The 22,551-nt window shown below is 55.4% G+C and overlaps 7 protein-coding genes across 7 annotated transcripts; 3 read left to right on the top strand and 4 right to left on the bottom strand.

Annotated features, from left to right (window-relative positions):
* Positions 1 to 627: 627 nt before the first annotated feature.
* Positions 628 to 2,624, bottom strand: GLRG_06174 (glycoprotein X; the record flags this gene model as incomplete). Its single annotated transcript, XM_008096859.1, has 2 exons — positions 628 to 2,539; positions 2,614 to 2,624. 2 exons carry the CDS (start codon positions 2,622 to 2,624, stop codon positions 628 to 630), a joined length of 1,923 nt encoding a protein of 640 aa, XP_008095050.1.
* A 5,793-nt stretch (positions 2,625 to 8,417) lies between these two features.
* GLRG_06173 (kelch repeat protein) lies at positions 8,418 to 10,496 on the top strand (the record flags this gene model as incomplete). Its single annotated transcript, XM_008096858.1, has 3 exons — positions 8,418 to 9,071; positions 9,123 to 10,134; positions 10,186 to 10,496. 3 exons carry the CDS (start codon positions 8,418 to 8,420, stop codon positions 10,494 to 10,496), a joined length of 1,977 nt encoding a protein of 658 aa, XP_008095049.1.
* Positions 10,497 to 11,151: 655 nt separating this feature from the next.
* On the bottom strand, positions 11,152 to 12,018 carry GLRG_06172 (short chain dehydrogenase; the record flags this gene model as incomplete). Its single annotated transcript, XM_008096857.1, has 1 exon — positions 11,152 to 12,018. The coding sequence occupies one exon, from the start codon at positions 12,016 to 12,018 to the stop codon at positions 11,152 to 11,154; it is 867 nt and encodes a 288-aa protein (XP_008095048.1).
* A 528-nt stretch (positions 12,019 to 12,546) lies between these two features.
* GLRG_06171 (uncharacterized protein) lies at positions 12,547 to 13,923 on the bottom strand (the record flags this gene model as incomplete). Its single annotated transcript, XM_008096856.1, has 1 exon — positions 12,547 to 13,923. The coding sequence occupies one exon, from the start codon at positions 13,921 to 13,923 to the stop codon at positions 12,547 to 12,549; it is 1,377 nt and encodes a 458-aa protein (XP_008095047.1).
* Positions 13,924 to 15,695: 1,772 nt separating this feature from the next.
* GLRG_06170 (uncharacterized protein) lies at positions 15,696 to 17,309 on the top strand (the record flags this gene model as incomplete). The annotated part of the gene is made up of 2 exons (XM_008096855.1): positions 15,696 to 15,947; positions 16,017 to 17,309. 2 exons carry the CDS (start codon positions 15,696 to 15,698, stop codon positions 17,307 to 17,309), a joined length of 1,545 nt encoding a protein of 514 aa, XP_008095046.1.
* Positions 17,310 to 19,182: 1,873 nt separating this feature from the next.
* On the top strand, positions 19,183 to 19,944 carry GLRG_06169 (uncharacterized protein; the record flags this gene model as incomplete). The annotated part of the gene is made up of 1 exon (XM_008096854.1): positions 19,183 to 19,944. The coding sequence occupies one exon, from the start codon at positions 19,183 to 19,185 to the stop codon at positions 19,942 to 19,944; it is 762 nt and encodes a 253-aa protein (XP_008095045.1).
* A 1,704-nt stretch (positions 19,945 to 21,648) lies between these two features.
* GLRG_06168 (uncharacterized protein) lies at positions 21,649 to 22,526 on the bottom strand (the record flags this gene model as incomplete). The annotated part of the gene is made up of 3 exons (XM_008096853.1): positions 21,649 to 21,778; positions 21,878 to 22,137; positions 22,332 to 22,526. 3 exons carry the CDS (start codon positions 22,524 to 22,526, stop codon positions 21,649 to 21,651), a joined length of 585 nt encoding a protein of 194 aa, XP_008095044.1.
* Between the last annotated feature and the right edge of the window lie 25 nt (positions 22,527 to 22,551).

Below are 22,551 nucleotides of genomic sequence, written 5' to 3'. Positions count from 1 at the left end.
CAGCTGGCAGCAGCAACAACACAACCATGACGAGTAAAATTTGAACTTATGCTCCGGATCAGAAAAAGGGAGCTTGTCAGAGATCCCACGCAAGAAGCGCAGTTGTTAATTATCAGCGACGGATATATTTCAATCGCCACCCAAAAGTATAGAGGCCGGCCACCTTGCCTCTTATAGTACCCAGCTGGTTAACCTGCCTTCCAGGATCCAGATCCCTGGCCTTTTAAAAACCTCAAGTACAAAAGAGTCAAAGAAATAAAGAAAGAAAGAAAAACATATCTCAGACCTCTAAAGCCTCGCCGAGCTATAGGCTTCAATATCTTCTCATAGCCATTGTGACCAGGCCGTAAAGGAACGTAAGGGTACCCTGGCCAAGTTTTCAACCTTTGAAAATGTAACCCACCAAAAAGTATGCCCGCCTCGTAATGCAAATGATTCATTGGTATCAAGGAGTGTCGTGAAGATGTCGTTAAGAGCAATGCTATATCATAAGTCTTTCTCATGCCAAAGGCCAAATTGAGAGTCATAAGTGAGCCTCTTAAGCAAAAGACCGTGGCAAATATTACCGACAAAGTATATATAAACCAGCGTTATATGAGCCCAGGACATGTTGTAGAATGACTGAAATTAGATGAACAAAAGAGCCAAAAGCGGCGTGAGGATGGTAAGTAGGATAGATGTGGTCGGTTTCGCCGCAGTTGCTGTGGGGACGACAACAGGACCGGTGGTGCCGTTGCTTGGCGACAAGATGGTGGTGGAGGGAGTCTGTGTTCCGGGTGTTGTTTCGGAAGCTGAACCGCCTGCTCCACCGGCTGTGGTTGATGGAGTGCCGGAGCTGGAGCCAAAGACGCTGGACGCGGAGGGACTCGAGCCAGTGCTGCTGGTTGTGATACTAGACGAGACCGTCGGGGTTATTGCTGGAGAAGGTGACGACTCGCTTGCTGAGATGCTTGCAGGGATGCTTGAGAAAGCGCTTGCGGAAGCACTTGCAGAGGCGTTCGTGAAGTCGCTGCTGGTGGAGGTAGAGACACTGCCAGCTTCGGTACTAGACAAGGCTGTTGTTGATACAGTCAAGGTAGACTCAGGTAGACCTGTTGAGGGAGTATCGGTTATGGTCGTGGTCCCAGAGGTGACGATGGCCGTTGATGTCGTCTCGGATGCTGTAGACGACGCCTGTGTAGTCTCCGTCGAGCTGACAATCGATGTCGCCGAAGATGCGGCTATGGCCGTAGTGCCAGAGGTGAAGGTGATTGTGGATGACTCGACAGGGGTGGTAGTGGTAATGTCAGGGATTGGAACCGCCGAAGTCTCCGTAGAACCGGCGTGTTGGCTGGCCGTGGTCAAGGTCACCGAAATTTGCTGGCTTTGAGGCGGCAATATGGTAGCAGAGGACGGGTCCTGAGGAGCCTCGCCTTCACAAAAGGAGATAAACTGCTGGAACTTGGGCTCGATGTGAATTCGTAGGGTCTCCTTTCCATCACCAGTGTCGTTCTCCTCGACACAGGTTCTGCATGCGGCCAGATCGGTCAGAAAGGCAGACCCCGCCAAGCAGATAGTTGGGACCTTGCCAACGGCCTGAACCTCAATATAGCAGTTGTTGCATCCATCGAAGCAAACGGCCGGGGCAATAGTAAAGTCACGCTTATTGAGGAGAGAACGGCGCCCATAGCCCTTGCTCTCCTTGTGGTTTTTGGGAGCGTACTGGCCGACCTCAGGAGAAGAGATGGGGGCTGGAGCAGGTGTCACAGTGGGCTGGGCTGTGGGAGGGAAGTGCGTGAGCTCAGTTGCCGAGGCCCAGTTTCCGGTTGTGATGGTGGTCTTCTTGTAACCATGCTTGTCCTTCACCTTGGTAACAATGATTTCATAGTCAAAGATGTCGAAGGGGAGTCCGAAGGCGTTAGGGTTAAGGTTAAAATAGCCATCGTTGGGCGGGAAGTAGTGCGTCTCGTTCTCTTTCCACGCGGCCAAGGTGTAGGGCGGTGCAGGAACGCAGTCTTTAGGATTGCAAACATATTCATTCGCCGGCGACTCAGCCCACAGGCTGCAGCCGGCGGGCTTGGCAGGGTTACAGACGTATCCAGGCCGACAGCCCCAAGTGCGGTTCGACTTGGGATTGAAGTCGACGACGGGGTTGAAACCAAGAGTGTTGGTGGGAGCAGGGCAAGCCGTCTTGTCCTGGATCTCGGTATGAGTAACGGTCGAAGGAGGGAGAGTCAGAGTAATAGGCGGAAGCGTCAAGGTTGAAGTGACGACAGACGTCGGGCCAGGGATGACGCTCGTGAAAGTAACTCCGTCTTCCGTGATTGTGATGGTGGAAGCAGGAATGGTTTCCGTTAAAGCTGTCACCACAGTTGAGCCAGGTAAAGTGGTAGTAGAAGGGGGCGAAACAACGGTGTCTGTTGTTCGGAGGGTCAAGGTCGATCCCGGAAGCTGGATCGTTGTGACCTGTCCTGCAATTGTCGAGACGATTGTAGATCCTGGTAATGTAATTGTTTCGGGAGGCTGCTGAACTGTGGTAGGAACCAATGCGGTGGCGTTCCTGGTGACGAATGAGATAACTGGAACTTCGGAGACGATTGTTTGAGTGCTGGTGAGAAAGGAAGTCGTCCACACCGTCCTCTCATCCGTCACAGTGAAGGGGTAACTTGTTGACACAGTGATGGTCTCGCAATAGGTTGTGGACACGAATATGGTCGTGGGTGATGTGTATTTCTCAGTCAAAGTCGCTGTCACTGTAGCTGTAGCTGTCTGTGTCTGAACTTCCGTAAACGAAGCAGTGACGGTCGCAGACGTAGTTAGTATAACCGTAATGAGGAAGGTGGAGATGGTCCACGCTGTTGTCGTTGCGGTATGGTTGACTGTGAGAGTATAAGGGATGCTCGTGGTGTAAGTAAGAGTCGATACGACTGTGGTTGGGGACACGGTAACGGAAGTGACTATAGCGGTTCTGGTCACCGGCTGGGTGATAGTTGCCGTATCAGTGAATCGTTGCGTGTCGGTGAACCGCTGCGTGTCCGTGAGTTTCTGTGTCTCGGTGAATATCTGTGTCTCAACCCCCTTCTGGGTTTTAATTATAGTTCAAGGCACTGTAAAACTCTCCGTATAGGTCTTCCATATGGTGGTTGTCCTAGTTTCACAGACCGAGGGATGGGCTCGCTTTTGCTTGCCATAGCCGCCATAGGATGTCGGCGCCGCATACGTTGGCTCTGGTTCGGCAACGGGTGTGCACCTGACCAACGTTAGCTGACTTTATTCCTGGAAGCATCCTGTAGATGGCAAATAAAGTAAAGTCCAGTGTCTTGTGTTGTGCTATCCTCGCCTATGTCTGGTGCTATTCGTGTAGGGGTCGGGTAGATCCGGTGAAGAATCAAGGGGTGTGTTGTACTGGGGTTGACCACTTACAGAGCTACGGTCGTAGTCACCGGATAGGACTTGGCCAGAGTTTGAGTATGGAAATCCGTAACAGTATAACCTTGAGTCGTAAAAACCGTCTTCGTGGAAGCCGTGGTGATTCTGCTTTATGTCAGCCTTGGATTGCAAATTCTTATGATAGAAAATCGACTGACGTGGAAGTAACGGGTTCTTCCTTCGTCACGGTTTTCGTCTCCGTAACCGTGACGGTCTTGCCCCATGGGCATTTGGAGCTCCAATGCTCGCAGTCATCGGTATATGTGTCATAGATTGGCGACTTTTTTTCTGCGTCTGTAGGAGTAGGCTCCGGTTGAGCCGCAACAGAGGAAGAAGGTTCGGAGACCAGTGTAGACGTGGGCAACGACTCTGCTTCGGGTTGAGACGAGAAAGAAGGTGAAGGCGATGGGCTGGGATAGACTGAGTATTGTACTGATGCATCAAGGTAGGAATCGTTCTGCCTGGCGTACACTCGAGTGTCATGTTGCCCCGTAATGCTGGCGGCGAATGCCCCAAAGAGCACAAGCGACGTCAAGCGCATGGCGTCTGGCTGAATCAAATGAAAGAATTTGGATATCCCAATTGCCCGAAATCAATGATGCATACAAGCTTGTCGCGTTTACAATGGCGGTCTAACGAGCGTGGGATGACGGCTCTTTGAAGTTGAAGAGGCATAAGAGAGTGCCGTTTGGGGACCGAGGGGGGAGCAGACTCGAAGAAAGTAAGAGTGGTACCTCGAGCCTCATATGTATGTATCTATATATGTATGTATGTACAGTGATATGCAGCGAGGAAGAGGGGAGGCTGAGAGCTGAGTTGGTAATACAGCCTTACCAGAGACTAGGGAAACTGACTTCAACAGCAGGATGATATTCCCCGCAAGCTAAGGCCAGAGGAAGTAACCAGTACCTTGTAAGCCGCCCGATATAGCGTCCAGTCCGCGGGGGCCGCGTGTAAGATGGTGTTGACAAAAGCTGGGTGGTCTATAGGCTCGGCACCTTGCCAACACGGTCCAAGAGAGTAAAAGGAGGCCGTTGGCTACTTAAATGGGGGGGTGAAAGGGACCAAGGTTACGAAAGTACCCACGAAAGTACCCAACAACATGGGGAGCTACCTTGAGCTCTGGATCCTCATTCTCCTCGTGTGCTGACGTGCTACACGGAAAAGGGGCGTGGCTCGGACGACAGTCGAGGGGAAACGAGATGCGGATTCGTGCTATAGAGTTACACTCGACAGACATCGGGAACTGCTAGAGGAGGGATGCAATGGCCCACCAAAACCCTGGCCAGAGCTGCATAGATGACGGCAGGGATATCAACCGCAGTTGACAAGCCACTGCCTCGCAAGGCCGGCGAAATTCAAGCAGAGGTCGGGAGGTAGCGACGACTATAGGATTCAGGAGCGGACCTAAGACGGCAAGTGCCAAGAGCGAGGGAGAGAGCTGCGAAGACGGACAAACTTGGTCACCTCGTCCGGTTTGGTACGCGTCCTGGGAGTGATTGTACACATAGCACGGCAAAATATGCCCGCGTTCATGGCCACCGGATGGCATGTGCAAGCTACTGGGGCGCAGATAAGGTAGTATCGAGCCTGGTGGAAATACTGACCTAGATGTCAGATCCCAGAGGCAAACTGGCATATGGACTCGAGCCAGGCTTTGGCCATGGCCACCCCCGTCCGGATTGATGTACAACAGTGGGTCAGGCAAGAGAGGAAGGCAGGGGTGACGAAGAAACTCCTTGTCAATGAGTACGTAGGTAGGCAAAGAAAAAAAAGCCCAAGGCTGTACTTGATGTACGTTGCTGTGCGTATGCTCGTCCCAGTCACGTTAGGCGTATGGGATGGGATCGGGCGTCGGCCAATGTCGACATGGTCCACGACCAGAGAGACTCATGCACGTGCAGGGGGCTTTTGCCGCGACAGAGGACGCGAGTGGTCGGCCCCTGCTCCTTCTTAGGTGAGAAGTGACTATCGCACTGCATGCCGGGTCGAAGCCTTGGTGCATAATTGCCTCGCTGGATCAGCACAGGTCTCGAGAAGGAAGTGGAAAAGATGGAGACGGCAGTTGATGTACCTTAACAGCAGTCTTGTCCGTAAACGAGATGCTGGGGGGTGGTAGAGATGTGGGAAGCGAAGCGCGTGCAACGGTTGTGGGCCGGCGCGGGGAAAGAATGATTGAAGATCATCGGCCCAAGACGCATGCGACACAGCTTCCATTTTGACAGACAGGTACGTACGTATGGCAGGAGCCCCAATTTTGGCAGGTTCGGTGTGTGATAAGTAGTATAAACAAGAGCCAAGAGCCATAACCCTGTTAAGTTGAGCCAACTCGGTAAGCTGGCTGGAGCGAAAGGTCCGAGTGTTCAGAGAACAATGGAGGATGGGATTCTGGGTCTGACAAGACTTCACGCAAGGGCCGTACTGTTGCGTTGGTGTCGTCGGCATTTGCAGCGTCAAGAACAAACGGAAAGTGAATGCGGGCCAGCTCATAGAACGCCTGGTGGTGGGTTGGCCTTGCGAGACGGGTCCGGTTATCTGTTGATCAGTTCATCTTCCAACCATATGCACACGAGAGGATGGAGGTCGCGGCTGAGGACCTGTCAGCACCAATGTTGGGCATGAGATATTTGAAGTTTTATTTTAGGATCGTTGGGGCTTGGGTCTGATCTATGACATGATGCTTGTCCGTCCATTGATGGCTGGCTTCCTTCCCTGCCTGCCACGCCTTCGAGCCCCACGCGAACCCTGGTTCGACGAGACATGTATCGGTCGTGCTATCCTTGTGCAACGGCATTGGACTGTGGTGGGGAAGGCAGGCAGGCAGACAGGCAAGCATAGACGGACCGGTATCCGTGTACTGAAGGCAATCGCGATCAGGCTAGAAAGGCTGTCAACGAAGATGAAGTCTGCGAGGGTGTAAGCGGCAGAGGAAGGAAGGTACGTAGTAGAGTTGATCAGGAACAGGGGGTAGGGATGGGGGGGAAAGTGAAAATAGAGATCGACTAGGACAGAAGGAGCTTAGCACGAACACATGGGATCCTGGGAAACGTGCCTTCGCACTATGGGAGGAACTGCTCACGTCTTAACCTGGCAGCCTGGATGTGGAAAGAGGGGTGAATGGGCAATTGTAGGCTCTTTCCGCCAGCTCCAGCCACCAGCTCTTACTAGGTAATACCTGCTGCGTGCCCACCTCGTTTAAGGTAGCTTCGCAATCTTCCCATTCGTTGGAAGCCACGATTGCTCCATCAGAACCACCTACATAAGGTTTGGCGCTTAATCTGTTGTCGCTCGACGCAGCTTGTTGGCCTTTGTTGTTTCCTTCGTGTTTTCCACGGATACATTGTTCCTTTTCCCCGTTCCTCCAGCAAACGGTTCGACCCTTCAACACCAAACGGCTTTCTTTGTGTTGTAGGTAGCTTTCTCTGCCGGTCAATCTCGCTTCTCCGTTCTGAATGCTAACGAGAAATGATAGTTGCAGCCAATCTCACCCACCGATACTTACTCCTTCACCGACTGTCATTCATTGTTGCCAAGGATTCGTCTTACTCGGTTCCATATCCCACGGATGACAGCTCCATTCTCCTCCTCGACTGTAACAATAAGATCACGCACAATGAGCAATAAAATTAAAAAAAAAAAAAACCCCGTGTTCCCGATCCTAGCCCGAGCTTGCAGCTCCAACTACACTGGTCCTATCCATACCTCGCTGTGTCAACTTGGCAGCCCATCTATTGACTGACTTGCAAATGCTCACGCGTGATCCCCTGTGACAGCCACTGCCACTACACCATTATCCGTGCATCCTGATGCCCGGCCTGCATCCGACATGGGAAAGAGGGGTGTGCGTCCAAATGGCATTTGGAACCTCATCCCGCTTGCTTGCGCCGCCAAATCCTTGTCCTGACTCTTTCGATTAGTTAGGTATACTACGTAGGGATGCGACTCCAGGTTTGTCCGGCTTGTCCGAGTCATCTTGTTGCTTCGACTGACCTGCCTTACATAGTAACAAGTAGATGGATACATGGTTTCTGCTTATTGTATCCTTCCAAAGAATTCATGGCAACTGCTATCATGCTATGGCAACTCTTGCAAGGTTTCATCCGCTCTTGCTGTGGGATTTTCTTGCCCGAGGCCGGCGTCCATTGCTGCAGGCTGTCTGGTCACGGTCTTTTTCTTTGAATCCAACAACAACACATGTGTAACACCATCGGCCAACGCCAACAGCCCTTGCTTTGTAGGCAGGCCAAGGCTGCCGCCCCCCCTGAGCTTGATTGCGTCCTCAGATTGAAGTTTACAGGGGGGTCAGCCTTACACAACTTGGCGGGTCTCCCGGTGGCAACAATCTGACCACTTTCTCCTCAACCTTGTAAGGTGCCTCATTCGCGTTCATACCATCATCTCTACCTTCGTCTGTTGCTTCTGCCTCAAACAATCAAGAACAATTCTGGGCGTGCTATTGGTGTTTCCCTTCGGTCATGAACACAATCTAACTATCAGCCACAAGACCTTTCGAGCAGAGCCGCTCATCACCTCGCAGGCGGTTCATTCACCATTCACACGCTGCCTCCCCTAGGTAATCATACCGGCCAGCCGCGATGCGCTGAGGCAACAACTGGCGACGTGCTTTCTCCCCTATCGCTTCATCTTTATAGTGACTTGACTATAGTATCAAGCCATGGTGAACCGGCTTTTTCGTGGACTTGCAGCCCTTGTTGGCTTCGTGGCCGGGCAATATGATGGATGAGACCTTGAAAAAGGCCAAGTAAGCGCCGAGATGTGCTTTTGGTATTCACCGAGAGGTCCGTTACACTATGCCACCGCCAACACTGCGAGACTGACCGACACAATGCTGCTGTTATTCGCGACACACTCTGGCTTGATGGCGGAAGACTTTATTGGACTCCTACCTACCGGGATGGGACCGAGGGAGCCCCCGAAACGTTGGGTCAGTTCGATCGCGCACCAGTCGTGATCGGTTTCTAATAATTCTAGACAACCCCTTGGGTCTCATGTACTCTCTGAACTTCAGCAAGCCCTTTGATAAAACGACAAATATTACCAACCTGATCGTTACCAAGTCGAAAGCTGCAGGGGGGTCCGGGAACGTCAACAGCTTTGCGCCCAACACCATCGACGGCGCGCTCCTTCACAACGACGCAGAATTCTTTCTGTATGGGGGCGTCCTCTCCAAGCGTACAGATGCCTACGGCCCTCCACCCGCCGACAAGGTAATGGCATGGCGTATGCATGCCTACGGCCCAGAAAAACCCTCTTTTCAGAATGGCAGCAGCGACATGGTCACTCTAGAAAACGAGGTGACGCGGTATATCGCCCACGGAGGAGCTGCCAGCGCCCCCTCGGAGAACAAGGCTTGGTACGCAGGTGGCATGCGCTCGCCTCTCTGGGGTGAAATGTACATGAGCAACACGAACCGCTCGTTGAACGCCGTCAATACTTCGAATACCCTCATCACTCTCGACATGTTGGAACAATTGTTCGAAAAATTCTCGAACCAGTCGTTGCCGACCCAAATCAAGGCCAGGGCAAACCTCGAGGTCGTTTGGGTTCCTGTTGGAGCTGAAGGCATTCTCGTCGTTCTGGGGGGCGTCACGTACCCCGAGTATGTCAACTCCAGCCACAAGTCCGATGATGCTTTCAAGAGTGTAAGCTCTCTATCCAGCGCTTGCTCTCATCCTACCTAACATTGCGCATAGCAACAAGAGAGCCCTTCGTTCATGGAGACCATTGATATCTACGACGTCGCCGGTGACAAGTGGTATCAGCAGAAGACCGAGGGGACAAAACCTCCAGCCCTTGCCCGAGGCTGTGCCGTTCTCGCTCCGGCGCAAGATTACTCGAGCTTCAACATATACTACTATGGAGGATATGATGGCATCCACGCCCAGGAAGACTTCAGCGACGATATCTGGGTCCTTTCTATACCTTCCTTCCAGTGGATCAAGCTGTACGAGGGGAAAGCCCTTCATGCGCGCGCTGGCCATCAATGTGTGATGCCCTACCCCGACCAGATGATGGTCGTTGGCGGTTACACGGCGATGCCTGGGAAAGGATCGCCTCCATGCCTCGAGGGAGGGATCATCCAATTGTTCAACCTCTCAAGCGCAGAGTGGCTTGACGGGTACAGCCCAAGTAAATGGTCAAACTACACCATCCCCGCCGCTGTCGTCAGCAAGATCGGAGGCGACGAAAAAGGGACAGCGACTAGGACAAAACCCGAGGGGCCCGGATGGGCAGACCCAAACCTGGAGTCCATCTTCGCGAAGCCGTATGAGACTTCGAAGATCAAGACGTGGTATCCATATACCGAGTCGAAGGAAATTGCCCGCCCCAATGTCCCAACTGGTGGAGACGATGGAGGCGGCGGCGGCGGAACCCCCGAGTGGCTCGCCCCCGTTCTCAGCGTCGTCCTCGGTCTCGTCTTCATCACCGCCATGCTCGTTGGCTGGTGCCTCTGGCGCCGCCGGAGGGTCCTCAGACGCGGCAACGGGGCCGCGACCCAGACGGACGACAACGGCTCTCGCATTATCTCCTGGATGAGGGGTCAACCAAGTGGACCGGCTAAGGCGCCCACCGTCACGACCGAAGAGGCGCCTTCTACTCGAGATATGTCTGAAGTCCGCACACCACTTCAGTTGCGGGCTGCATCACCCGTGCCATATTACTTTGCACATGAGGTGGCCGATAATCAAATTGTCGAGCTTCCAGGTGAGCTCAGTAAATAATTTCTTGGAGTGAAAGTTGCTAACCACACACAAGATACTTCGCCACGTCCCGAGCTTCACGGGATCGGTCTGACTCCCGTCGAAATCATCAACAAACACACCCATTTCGGCACCGGTGCCGGCTCCAGCTCCAACCCCGCCACCACCCACCAGTCATCCTACTACGCCTCCGTCTCCAGCAACGAGAACGCCTCATCCCTCTCCCGTTCTTCCGGAGTCCTCGGTGACCATACCCGCGCTCAGTCTCCCGACCCGGGCCCGCCATCACCGCCGCCGCCCACCCGCCTGCGGACCGCATTGGGTCCAACGTCTGGGGCCCCAGCGACCACGACGTGCGGCATCTGAGGCACCTCAGCGAGGCGACGGTAAGCTCGGCGTCATCAGGCGGCGAGCAAGGCGGGCCGGCGGTGTGGGACCAGCAGCGCGGGATGCCGGGCACGGTGCCTGAGACGCCGACGCCCGGACACCCGAGCCCGCTAGTCCGCCGACGAGGGCGTCGAATGGGGACGATTATATAAGTGCGCGAGTGTTGCCTGTCAGCCCGGCTGGGACGGGGACGTTGAGGAGGAGCGTGTTCCACGAGAGCGAGGACGATATCGGACCGGAAAAGTAGACTATACTACAAGACGAAGTGGGCAGGGCGGCGCTAATAAAACACATCGTCATAAACGTTTCCAATATCTAAACGATATGTCATCATCCCGATATCCAACAGTCCATTTGTCCACATATCGTCGGTTGATCTCCTTCATCGCATCCGCCCGAGACCCCCAAATCTAGTTGGAAGAAAATAGCCGGTGGTGACTGGCGGACTGGTTGATGGGTCAAACGGGACACAAGACCCACCAAGGCAGGAGATATTCACTTCTCTGGCGAGGACCTCGTCGCGACCAGGAGCGAGCAGTGTATACAGTAATCATTCTCCCCAAAAGCGTGCCCTTTTAGTCTCCGAATCAAGGTCTGGCGCGCGCGCGCGCGCCCAACGAGCAACAACCCCGGCTCAGTTCTTCTTCCTCAGAGCCCCACCGTCGACGACGAGGTCCTGCCCCGTCACGAAGCCGGCGTCCATCAGGTACAGCGCCGCGTCGGCGATGTCCTTCGGCCTCCCGGCCCGGTTCGTCGGGTGGTCGTCGACGTCCTTTTCCAGCATCTGCTCCCGCCAGCCCCGCCCCGCCTCGTTGCCCTCCCTGCTCTCGTGCCCAACCTTGATCCGCCCCGGTGCGATCAGGTTCACGCGGATGCCGAGCGCGCCAAGCGAGATGGCCATGCTGTGCATGAGGCCCAGCTGCCCCGCCTTGCTGGCCGCGTAACCCTCCTGGTTTGGGTCCGACTGGTGCGCGCGGAAGGACCCGATGAGCAGGATGCACGGCCCGGCGACGCCCGACCCCTCTTCGGCATTATGCGCGCCGTCCGCCGCGTCCGCCCGCCGCGCCTTCATGTACGGAACGCAGGCCTGGCTCATGGCGAAGGGGCCGGTGAGGTTGGTGTCGACGTACGCCCGCCACTCCCCAAGGGTGTCCGGGTCCTGCATCGTCTTTCCGTCCCGCCAGTACGGGCTCGCGATGCCGCCGTTGTTGATGAGGACGTCGATCGTGCCGCCGAGCAGGTCTCCCGCCGCCGCCGCCTTGACCTTGGCGCGGACGTCGTCCACGTCCCGGAGATTGCAGGTCGCATACGCGAGCTTGCCCGCGTCGTGGTGCGTCTTGAGGTGGACTTTGACCGTGTACTCGAGCTCGTCCTCGTCAATGTCGAAGACGTAGACCTTGTGTCCGGCTTTGAGAAAGTAGCGCGTCAGCGCGCGGCCGATGCCCCGCGCGCCGCCCGAGATGACGACGTTCCTGGACGTCCTTGTCTGATTGTTCAGCATGGCTGTTTGTTCGATGATCCAACGCTGTGAAAAGTGTTGGGGGCAAGTTGTCGGGTCTTCCTCGCGACGAGTGAATCTATGATAATATATAAGAAGCCCGGACGTGACGCTGACGTCACAGTCTCGGCGCAGTATTTGAAGAGCGATAAGGATAGGGGCGAAAGAGAACCGTCATCGTACATGTTCTCGAGCTCATAGAGGCCTTGTGGAGCAGCATCAGATGAAAGGCCAAGTGGAAATGTACTTACTGCCTTCTGCCTTCGTATAGTCAAGCTGTAGACTAGATGTCAGCAGTACCGGTCAGTGGCCAATGGACCATTATTCTTATGAAATGCCACCGCCGTGGCTCGGCAACTAGCAAGGTCAATGTCGACTTGGATACTGGGCTTGTCTTTGCTCTCACCAGCACCACTTCAGCAGGGCAAGATCAACGGTGTTGAGCGATACAAATATGATTATCGTTTCTCGTCTCTTCGCTTATTCGCTACTTCGCGTCGCATAAATACATTATAAACCCACGTAGTCATGCTATGCTTCGCCGAGTCTACGCTGTTTCTCCCTTACGGAGTTGGTGGAGGAGCTGATGCTGGCCTTAGACGACGAGTGCCTCAGCGACCTCTCCGCCAATAATTCGGCGCCGGAGCCGCTTTCCCTGCGGCTGACGCTGCTCTCCCTGGACAGCGGCGAGGGTATCTCGGGAGTGACGGACCTCGACTCGACATGAGGCCGCTTCGGTTTGGACATAGACGCCACCTTCTTCTTTCTCTTGTCCGACGCGTTGGACCCGGTGCTGGCTTTCCTGCTGACGGTGCCGTCGCCGTCGTCGCTAGTGGCCGCGACGGACGGCGCCAAGCTGCGGTTCGAGCTCGTCGAGCTGCGGCGGCGGGTGCGGGAAGTGCTACTACGGCGTCGGTGCTCGCGCTCGATGGCGGCGGCGCGGGGGTGGATCGTTGCCTTCTCCGGCGTCTGTTGGCGGACGGGCGCAGGGCCGGAGCGGTCGATGCGATGCCAGGGAAGCCACCAAAAGATGCCCCAGCGCTGCTTGGCGACTTGGCGATCGCGGGCGGCGAGCTTTTTCTGGATGAGGGCGCGGCGCTCGTTTTCCTTTTCCCAGTATTCGGTGCGGTAGATTTCCCAGTTCTCTCGGAAGGTCGGCGTGAAGGGCTTGGCCAGAAGGAGCAGCTTGACGTAGTCTCCGCCTGGCGCCAGGTCCTCCTCGTGGCCGCCCTTTTCTTCGTCCTCGACCAGGATGGGCATTGTCGGGTGGTTCTCGGCGGTGAGGCTCAGTTCCTTCTCGACCTCACGCAGGACGGAGGGCTCGACGTAGCGGTAGGAGGAGCTCGCAGTGTGGGAGAAAAGTCCGTAGGTTAGGAAGAAGCCGAGAGTGGAAAGGAACTCGGCCCACCAAGAGCGGCGGATGATGACTAGCTTGGAATTGAAGCCGCGCAGACCTCTATTGGAGATGGCAAACCAACGCCGCGGCCAGCGTATGCCTCGCTCCCATATTCCTGTAGCCCAAACCAGTATGGCGGTCATGACACCTCCCATAAAGCAGATCTTTTCAAATGTCTCGACTCCCCAGTAGACGGAGCCGCCAACGCCGCGGCCATCTTCGCGCGGGGCGAAGAAGAGGGCGTACCCGAAGCCGCTTATCCAAGCTGTCAGCAGAGTGAAGAAGAAGGTATGATGGCGGCGGCGGGCGCGGAGCTCGAGGTACTGGGCGCGCAAGGAGGCTTCGAGGATGAGAAGATTCAGGTAGATCATGGACGGAGAGCTCGGGGTGTGGCTCAAGGGGTCGCCTTGCTTTCCAGAGTCGGGAACGACGCCAGTGGTGCCGACGGCGGCCTTAAGCTCCTTGCCCGGGGGCGGTGCGCCCTTGACGAGCGTGTCGAGCTCGTCGGCCATGGTTGCGGGAATAGGAGGAGGGAAAGGGAGGAGAACGAGCTCGGGCGTCCCGAGGGAGGAAAGGGTTTTACGGTGATGCGGCGGTCAGGCCGCTCCGAGACGGGATTTGAGGAGCCTTGACGGCAGCCGGGGTCAGCACTGGTGTGCAGACATGCGCGGTGGTCGGGGACGGGGAGAATTGCTGCACTGCCGTGTTGCGTATGTGTATGCGTATGTGTATGTGTGTGTTTGTGTGTGTATGTGCTTGTATGTAGCCTGCGGAGCTCAGTCGACGTCTGCCGGCGTGCGCGAGAGAAAGAGACAAGGGCGGAATTGGGGAATTTTGGTCGGTGGTCAGATGCCAATTAGGCCGGCCGCCAACACGCTTCAACTAATAACTGCAGGCGGCTTTTGGAGGCGGAAATTCCGCTCCGCCTGGTGGCAGGTGTGGCCCGTGGGCAGTGAGTGGAGCGTCATAGAGAGGTGGGGTGGCCCGAGCGTAAACGATAAGGATAGCGATAAGGCTTGTTGGAGAAACGGCGGAGAGAGGGAGGGTCCTTCTTTTGACATGTGCAATTTGTGGTTGAAGACATACTAGTAACAGTGGAAGGTACACATACTTTCCTGTCTTGGTCTGTAGGCGTCGCTTACATAACATGGAACCAGATCATCTGCCCTTACTTAGTAGGTAGATATTTACTACCAGTAAAGCCAAGATAGATAGATCTACTTGATTATACCAAGCCTCATTCCCTCGCCTGAGATTCGACACTGCATCGAAGACATCCGCCGAGACAATCGCGAGTGGAGTGAGTGGTAACGAAGCTTCTTCCCATGTCGTATAAATCAAAAAGTCAATGGATGTACAAGGTAGTTCTTCATGCAGGGCATCCAAGGCTGGTGAGTTATGCATCATGAACACATCTTGAAGCCAACTCAATTCATTGTTCGTGGACGGGTAGCCCGTCAGGGGGAATCAGATTGTTGCCTGCATTAGGCAAGTGCTCCTGGATTCCGGACTGCGGACTGCTTACTGCATTAGGTTTCTAGACCACACCCAAAATAAATCAGCCTCAGTCAACGCCATCAAAAGACTAGGAAGCCACCATGCTAATCGTGCAGAAGAGTCGGCGATCGGGATTTACGTGGCCGCTTACCGCCGACACGGCACAATGCAACAAGCCGCCCCACTTCCTCCAACCCGCCAAACTCCGAGTGCTAAGTCCATGAACCGATGGCATGGAGACAGGCTCGCAACCCCTGCAACCCTGCCGCTCAACTGCTCAACAAGCCAGTTGTTTCTTTTTTTCCCCCCCTGGCCTACGATGCTTAGTATCTCTACCTTGCGGATAATGGGCATTACTACGTAGTAGTAGGTAGCGTAGCTTGTCTTTGGCCGGGGTATTGTGTTTCCTCTCACTCTTACGCCCCCCACCCCTCACGACTCGCACTCGCACCCGTCTTGCTCTTACTCTTTCTCTGCCACGTTTGCGCGCGTCACCACTGCCCCTACCTACATACCTACACCTACGCACCACCTACCCTCCTTAACGCCGCCGGCGCGCATACCCAACCGCGCCGCCCCTTCTTGGTAGAACGAACAAGCGAACTCGATCCGATTCCATCCACCATCAGCTCGCTGCTGACGGATGAATCGTCCAAAGTTTCGGAAATTCCGCTCCCCGCCGGGCACGTCCATCCGCCTCTCCCCACGGCCATACTGAACGCTACTTCGTTTTGTGACGCCCATATATAGACGGTCCTTCCCCGTCGCCACCGCCCCGTCAACCGGCATGATACACCAACAAACCGCTTCTACCTTAGTCAACGGGTCGCGACTTAAACTTGCTTCCTCATTAATTACTTCCTCCACCACCGTCAAGTCTTCCACCCCCAGCATCCGCCCCTCCTCTGAAGACTCCGTTCCTCGCCGATCTCACCAGACCATGGCCGCCGCCGCCGCCCCTCCCTCCGCGCCCACCGCGACGACACGTCCCCCGGGTACCTATTTCCCTCTCGGCTACAAGGATGCCGTCTACCAATGGGTGAGATAACCAGCAGCATCTTTTACTTAGTGTCGTTCCCGTTCATTCCGCTGACGAGAGCGTCTGCAGTGGACAAGTGTAACTCCCCAAGTCGCCGAGCGGAACGTCCTCAGCCACATCCCCTACCTCAAAGAAGCCCGCGAGAACGCCTCCCTAGATTCCGACAAGGCGTCGGACCCTTTTGGCCCGCGAGTATGGAAGTCGCAGATGGTCGAGCTCTCCGGGAAGAACCGCGCCCTAAACGAGTACTCCGTCGAGCGTGTCGGCGAGGACGTCGACAACAACCTCGTCATCCTCCACGGCTACGGTGCCGGGCTCGGTTTCTTCTACAAGAACTTCGAGCCCCTCTCCCGCCCAAAGGGCTGGAAGCTCTACGCCCTCGACATGCTGGGCATGGGCAACTCCGCAAGGCCGCCTTTCAAGGTCTCTGCCAAGGACCAGGAGGGCAAGACGGCCGAGGCCGAGGCCTGGTTCATTGATGCCCTTGAAGAGTGGCGGAAGAAGCGCAACATTGACAAGTTCACACTCATCGGCCACTCCCTTGGCGGCTACCTCTCCATCGCCTATGCGCTAAAGTACCCCGGCCACCTCAAGAAGCTCATCCTTGCTTCCCCTGTCGGAATCCCTGAGGACCCGTACGCCGTCAACTCAGCCATGCCCGAGCCCGAGGAATCGACATTCCAAAACGAGTTCACACAGGACCAGAACACTGTCACAAGCGACAACCAAAACTCCATCACGTCCCGCGCCAGTAAGAGCCATGAAAAGAACTCCAACAATGCGCCGAAGCGTCCTCTGCCGGGCTGGCTCGTCTGGCTATGGGACGCCAACGTCTCCCCCTTCAGCATCGTCCGCTTCACCGGTCCCCTGGGCCCGCGGTTCGTCTCTGGCTGGACCTCGCGTCGCTTCAACCATCTCCCCGAGGCTGAGTCGCAAACCCTGCACGACTACGCCTTCTCCATCTTCCGCCAGAGGGGCAGCGGCGAGTACGCGCTGCCCTACATCCTCGCCCCGGGCGCATACGCCCGCAGCCCCATGGTCAACCGGATAGACGGTGTTGGCCGGCAGATCATTGAGAAGAATGGCGAGAAGATCAAGGAGACGGGTGTCCCTGTCGTCCTGATGTATGGCGAAAACGACTGGATGGACGTTGCTGGCGGGTACGCCGCAGAAGAGAAGCTTAAGCAGGCGAAATTGCAGGCCCTTCTTAAAGGGACTGACGAAGAGAAGAGGAGGGAGAGGGGGTCCGCCAAGGTTCTAATTGTCCAGAAGGCGGGACACCACCTGTACCTCGACAACGCTGACCAGTTCAACGACTTTATATTGAAGGAGCTGGAAGAGACGCAAAAAAGCGAGGTGTAGATGTATTTGTTCTTGGCATGGTTCGATGGACAGACTGGCGAGCTACCCAGTGACGTCTGTCAAATGGGGTTTCTGATTTTGAAAGGCGTTTTTCTTGGGAGGACGGTATAGCATTGCATGATCGAATACAGCTCGGGCCTGAAACGGCCGATGGGAAGATATCCAGTGGGGAGCGTTTGGCTTGGCCATTAGAGCCTGTTTGGCGAGCTTATATAGATGGAGATCAAGATTTTGAACGTTTTCTATTTTGCCTGCACAGGTTTCGTGTGGATATGTGAGGTGCCCTTTGTCTATTCTTGCCAGTCGCTCGCCATGGAGCTCAGGGGTCTCGGTCAGCACCGGACCACGCCGGCCCCGCAGGCGACTTCATCCTCGTTCCGCCCCGGTTTCTTGGGCGCAACCTGGCCCGGCTTAGTAACACGAGGTGTCCAGCGATATATATAAAAGGTCAAAGTACCGCCAAGGAATCATGTGAGTGTGCTCCCATCATCCTAGGTTGAAACACGGCCGCCTAAAACGCCATTGTCTTTCTGAGGATGTGTGATTTTGGGGGACTTCTACAACCAAATATGCCCTTCTAAGCACTGCAGAATGGTGGCAGCACCTGGCGGAAGAGGTATCCATCTACCTCGTCTATCTATTAGCAGAACACAGCGCAGTTACAAGCCTACGGTCGCTAGGCTCCTCATATACATGGTGCCAAAAGGCTCATACGCCTCATAGGTCGCAGATCCTTTAAAAGTGGCGATACTTCGACTTCCTATGCTCTCAGTTTACTTCGTTGATCCAAGCTTGTATATATATTCACAAGGAATCTGCCGAAAAACTCTCCACATTCTCTTCAAGAAATTCTTGCTGTTGTTTGCTTGCTTCTCTTTCGCTTCCATGTTTTCAACTTGGCATACAAATAAAATCATCAGCAACTTTGCGTCCCCCCCCCCTTCCCTATCTTCCACCAACACATAAGTAAAGGAGCAGCTCATTGATGGACAGAATACTCTTCATCTGTTATCTTCAAGTCAACATTAGTCCCGCCATCTTAACTTCTCCCTTCACGTAGCCGGTTGGTTCAATGAGGCCCGCAGATCCTCTCACGCTACCCCTACTAAGGGTATCGTAACCCTTCGTCTCAGCTTCAAAGATCGCTTGGGACAGCCATGATGCCTCCCACTGATCCACAAAGCTGGTTAAGCGAGGTCAGCGGCTTTCCATGTTGCCCCCATGACCCCCATTGAAGGCATCGTGATCTTCCGTCTCAACCTTGGGATCGCTTGGGTCAATCAAGATGTCCATTGCTAATTCACATGACTGGTTACGCGGGACCTGTAGGTCTCTCGCTACCTGCAATGAGGGGATCGTGACCTTTCATCTCAACCTTGAGGCTCGCTTAATACAGTCACGATATCTCTCTATGAATCACGGCCCACCCTGAATCAACTTCTGCGTTCTATATAGAAGCACCATTTCCACCCCCTTCCACACTTCTTCAACCCAGTCACTGAAGGCATCTTACCCAATCCACAAGGCATAGCAATAGAACAATACCTTTCATAAAGCCACTCATTATTGCGACACATTAACGTCTGCCATTAACATTCACTATTACGGCTGCCTCTCTCTTTATGCGTCACCAGTCCGGCTTACAGGGCCTACCTACGACGCGTAATCATTTATCACCAGCTTCACTTTGCTATTCACCATCGCCGCCAGGGTCTTCTCTCTACAAAATCAAGGGTCATAGTGGGAATTATCAGCAATTGTCGCCCATCATCGACTTCATCACCACCTCACTCCGGTTGAAAGCCACCAAGCATTCCAAAACCCTCCATGAGGCAGCACTCAGCAATAATATATATAGCCAGACACTAGTAAGATGTCCGGTCCCTATTCCACCGACTTCTCTTTTCTCGACGGCCACCGGGCCCCGTATATCTTTGAGGACAATTTCAACCAAAGCGTATTCCCCTCCTTCTACCAGTACGAACAGACACCAAGCGCATCCCAACCCCTATACCAGCCCCAGAATCACGAAGCTCACCCCCAGGCCCAGCCGCCTCTGGCCCACGACGGTCTCCCTCCCACCAAGCGTCTCCGATCCAGCACCTGCAGGCAACGCCACACCGCCTCCTGGACCCGATTCCCGACGGCTTCCCGCTCGACGACCCCAGACTGTGAGCCGCCCTACCACGCGCGCATCTTCAGTCCCGAATCCCTCCCGGGCGGCTTCTCCGACGTCCTCTCCTTGTCCCTCTCGATCCCTGACCCCGTCGGCCCCGAGGAGCGCCTCCGTCGCCAGCACGAGATCAGGCACATCTTCGCGGAGACTAAGTCGACGACACTCCCGCCCCCCTCGCCGTTCGCCAAGCGTCCGAGCCCGTCCGCCGCGCCCGACTCCCCCACGGACGTCTACCGCATCCGGGCCCCGCCGGCACGCATCAGCATCCTCCCGATGCAGCCCAAGCGGTCCCTGGGCGTCTTCGTCCCCGTCGCCGACGCGACCGCGGGCGCCGAGCGCGAGGCGGCGGTCTCGCACAACAACAACCTCGCGGCCGCGCGCCTCGCCGACCTGAAGCGGCGCAACAACGCCGCGGCGCTGCGAGCCGCAGCCGCAAGGAGCGCGGCCGTCGCGTGTTAAGCTTCTACACTGGGATTTGTTGGTGTACGCCAGAATTAAACTGTGGGCGACCTTACGCTCGACACCTACTAGTTCCCTGTATCTTCACGTGAAAACCTCTTGCGCTTGGCGGCTCAAGCTCATCAAGCTAAGGGATCTCTCTGGGTGTCTGTTCATCTCCTCTCTAAATCAACGGTCAGTAAGTGGTTCAAACACCACCTTCAATGTCTGATGGGAACAGCAGTAAAACCAATAAGGATCGTAACTCGACAGCGCGGCGAGGACGCACCTGTTTTAGAGGCGATCCCTGTTCGAGACGCGGACCTACCCATGGACTCGTAGGCAGTATGGCAGGCCTGGAGCGCCAATGTTAGAAATCACTCCCAGGTCATTCCATCCGAACAGCCTAGTGCATGAGATTAGGCATACAGCATGTATGCCCTGCGAGAACTAAGCACGCCATCACAAAGCCTATCTTTTTATTACAAGGGTTCATGCTGTCTTCGAACTAATTTAATAGGGCCTCACGTTGAGCGACGCGCTGCGGGAAGCCGCAGCCCGCAAGGAAGCGCGCCCTCGCGTGCCGCACCGAAGGAGCTCTCGCGCGCGACGGCCCAGATGAACTGGTGGAAGGCGCGGGCAGTGTCGCTCGGGGGCGCACGCGGGCGAGTGGGACGCCCTGCCGGCGCGGGCGGTGCGCGAGGCCCTCGTGGCGGACTACCGGGTCGACGTCACGGACTTCAGCCGCGACGGGCCCGACGAGCTGGGCATCGCCAAGACGGCGGCGGCCAAGAGGAAGAAGAGAAAGGCGGCGGTGACGGCGTGACAGCGTGTCGAAAGGGCGCTTGGCGGGCTTGCTGGGCGGAGTTGAAGAAGGGGGGGGGGGTTGAGAGAGCTGAGGTCGGTCTCCTTTCTGTTCTTATATGTTTCGGCCTGCTTTTTGGTTTGCCTTGAGGGGGGAGATGCATGCGAGCTAATGATGGGAAGTTTCTACAAATATCCGTAAGGGAGCAAGTTGGAAAATTGGCGTTAGTTCATGAAGAAACTAGTTTCGAAGCAGACTGCATGCGTCATGATTGCTCACATTGACTATGGCGGACAAACCCGAGTGCGTTTATACTAAAGCGCCCTTCTTTATCCATGTCTTGAACCGCAGCATAGACGACTCTGCTTAGAGTTGATTGAAGTGACCATATGGTCATGCTTACCCGCCAGGCAACGATTGTTGGCAACGCCTTGTTCAAATATAGTATCCACACCGTTTTCGAATGTTTTCGGATTTGTGGAATATCACATCCGCAGTCAATATTGTAAAAACAGCTGAGTCCCTGTATAAACCCTCAACAGAGAGACCCTTTTGCGAAACATTAAAAGACCCTGAAGATCATCAAGCCCAGCTACCAAAAGAAACCCGTGGTATCTCTCGTCAAAATGCACCAAACGAAGCCCGGCCCCATTGTCTCTCTTCCTTCTGACGAGAGACGAGCAACTACACAGTCAGAAGACAGCGTCTGCGTATCTCATCCATCGTCCTTTCACAAACCCAAACGCCGGCCATTATCCAGTCCAGCCTGGTTCCCAAGCCCCCGGTTCCCTTTCCATGTCTCAGATGGCCATTTCCATTACTTTTCCCTTGTTGGCACGGTTCCTTCTCATGTGTTGCGGGCCCGACGGTTGGCTTTCACCGCCACCCCCGGCCCGGCCCACTGCCCGTTGATAGATTGGCTATGAGCGCGACTTGCGCTCGGCCTTGATGCTGCCCATCTCGGACTCGTGGCCCGTCGCGACGCCGTAGCAGTCGGGGTCCGCGACGCACCCCTTGATGAAGTAAAACACCACAATGCCCATCAAAAGCCTAATAATCTTCACGTTAGCCAACTCTCGTTCCAGTCTCGACCACGGCTTATTATACGCTCCAAGACGCGGCAAGTCCCACGAGGGTTCAACGACGTACCAGTTGATGGCACCGACGGCCGCGGCGCCAGCCATGCTCCCGCCGTACCGCATCTCCTCGGTGGTGGGCCCGAAGCAGGTCCTCCCGATGCACGTGTCGCCGAGAAACAGCTTCGCGATGCTCGCGGACCATGCCCAGCCAGCCAGCCAGAAGAGGCAGGTGAGGCCGTAGCCGACGAGCATCACGATGCGGAAGTAAAGGTGCGCCGCGAAGCGCTCTATGGCGATGGCGCCGCCCAGGACGACGATGGTGAAGAGGGCCTAACGAAAGTAAGTGTCAATAAATGTCCTTTTTGTGTGTCTTTTCTTCTTCCAAGTCCGCACCCCCAGCGCCAAGCAATCATTTGCATCGAAAGTTGGTATAGTCTCTGGCGTCCCAACAGGATACGCTCTCCTCCGGACACGAGCGGACATAACAACAGGGAGAGAGAGAAAGAGAAAAAAAAAAGACATACGACGAAGAGCATGAAGCCCGGCGGCCCGGTGAAGCTGCCTGAGTAGATGCCCAGCAGGGACAGGCAGAAGGCGCTGGCGGCGAGGACAGCGAGCGAGAGCACCAGGGTGGCGACGCGGGCGATGGCGAATAAGGACGGCGTCGGCGGCACGCCCTTACCCGTGAGGCCTCTGATGTTGTCTGCGCCTGTCGTCATCTTGGTTCCTTCAGTCGGCTGTCGT

The sequence above is a fragment of the Colletotrichum graminicola genome (assembly GCF_000149035.1).
Source record: "Colletotrichum graminicola M1.001 genomic scaffold supercont1.22, whole genome shotgun sequence".
In the NCBI taxonomy this organism is placed as follows: domain Eukaryota; kingdom Fungi; phylum Ascomycota; class Sordariomycetes; order Glomerellales; family Glomerellaceae; genus Colletotrichum; species Colletotrichum graminicola.
This window is presented reverse-complemented; position numbering and strand designations above follow the sequence as displayed.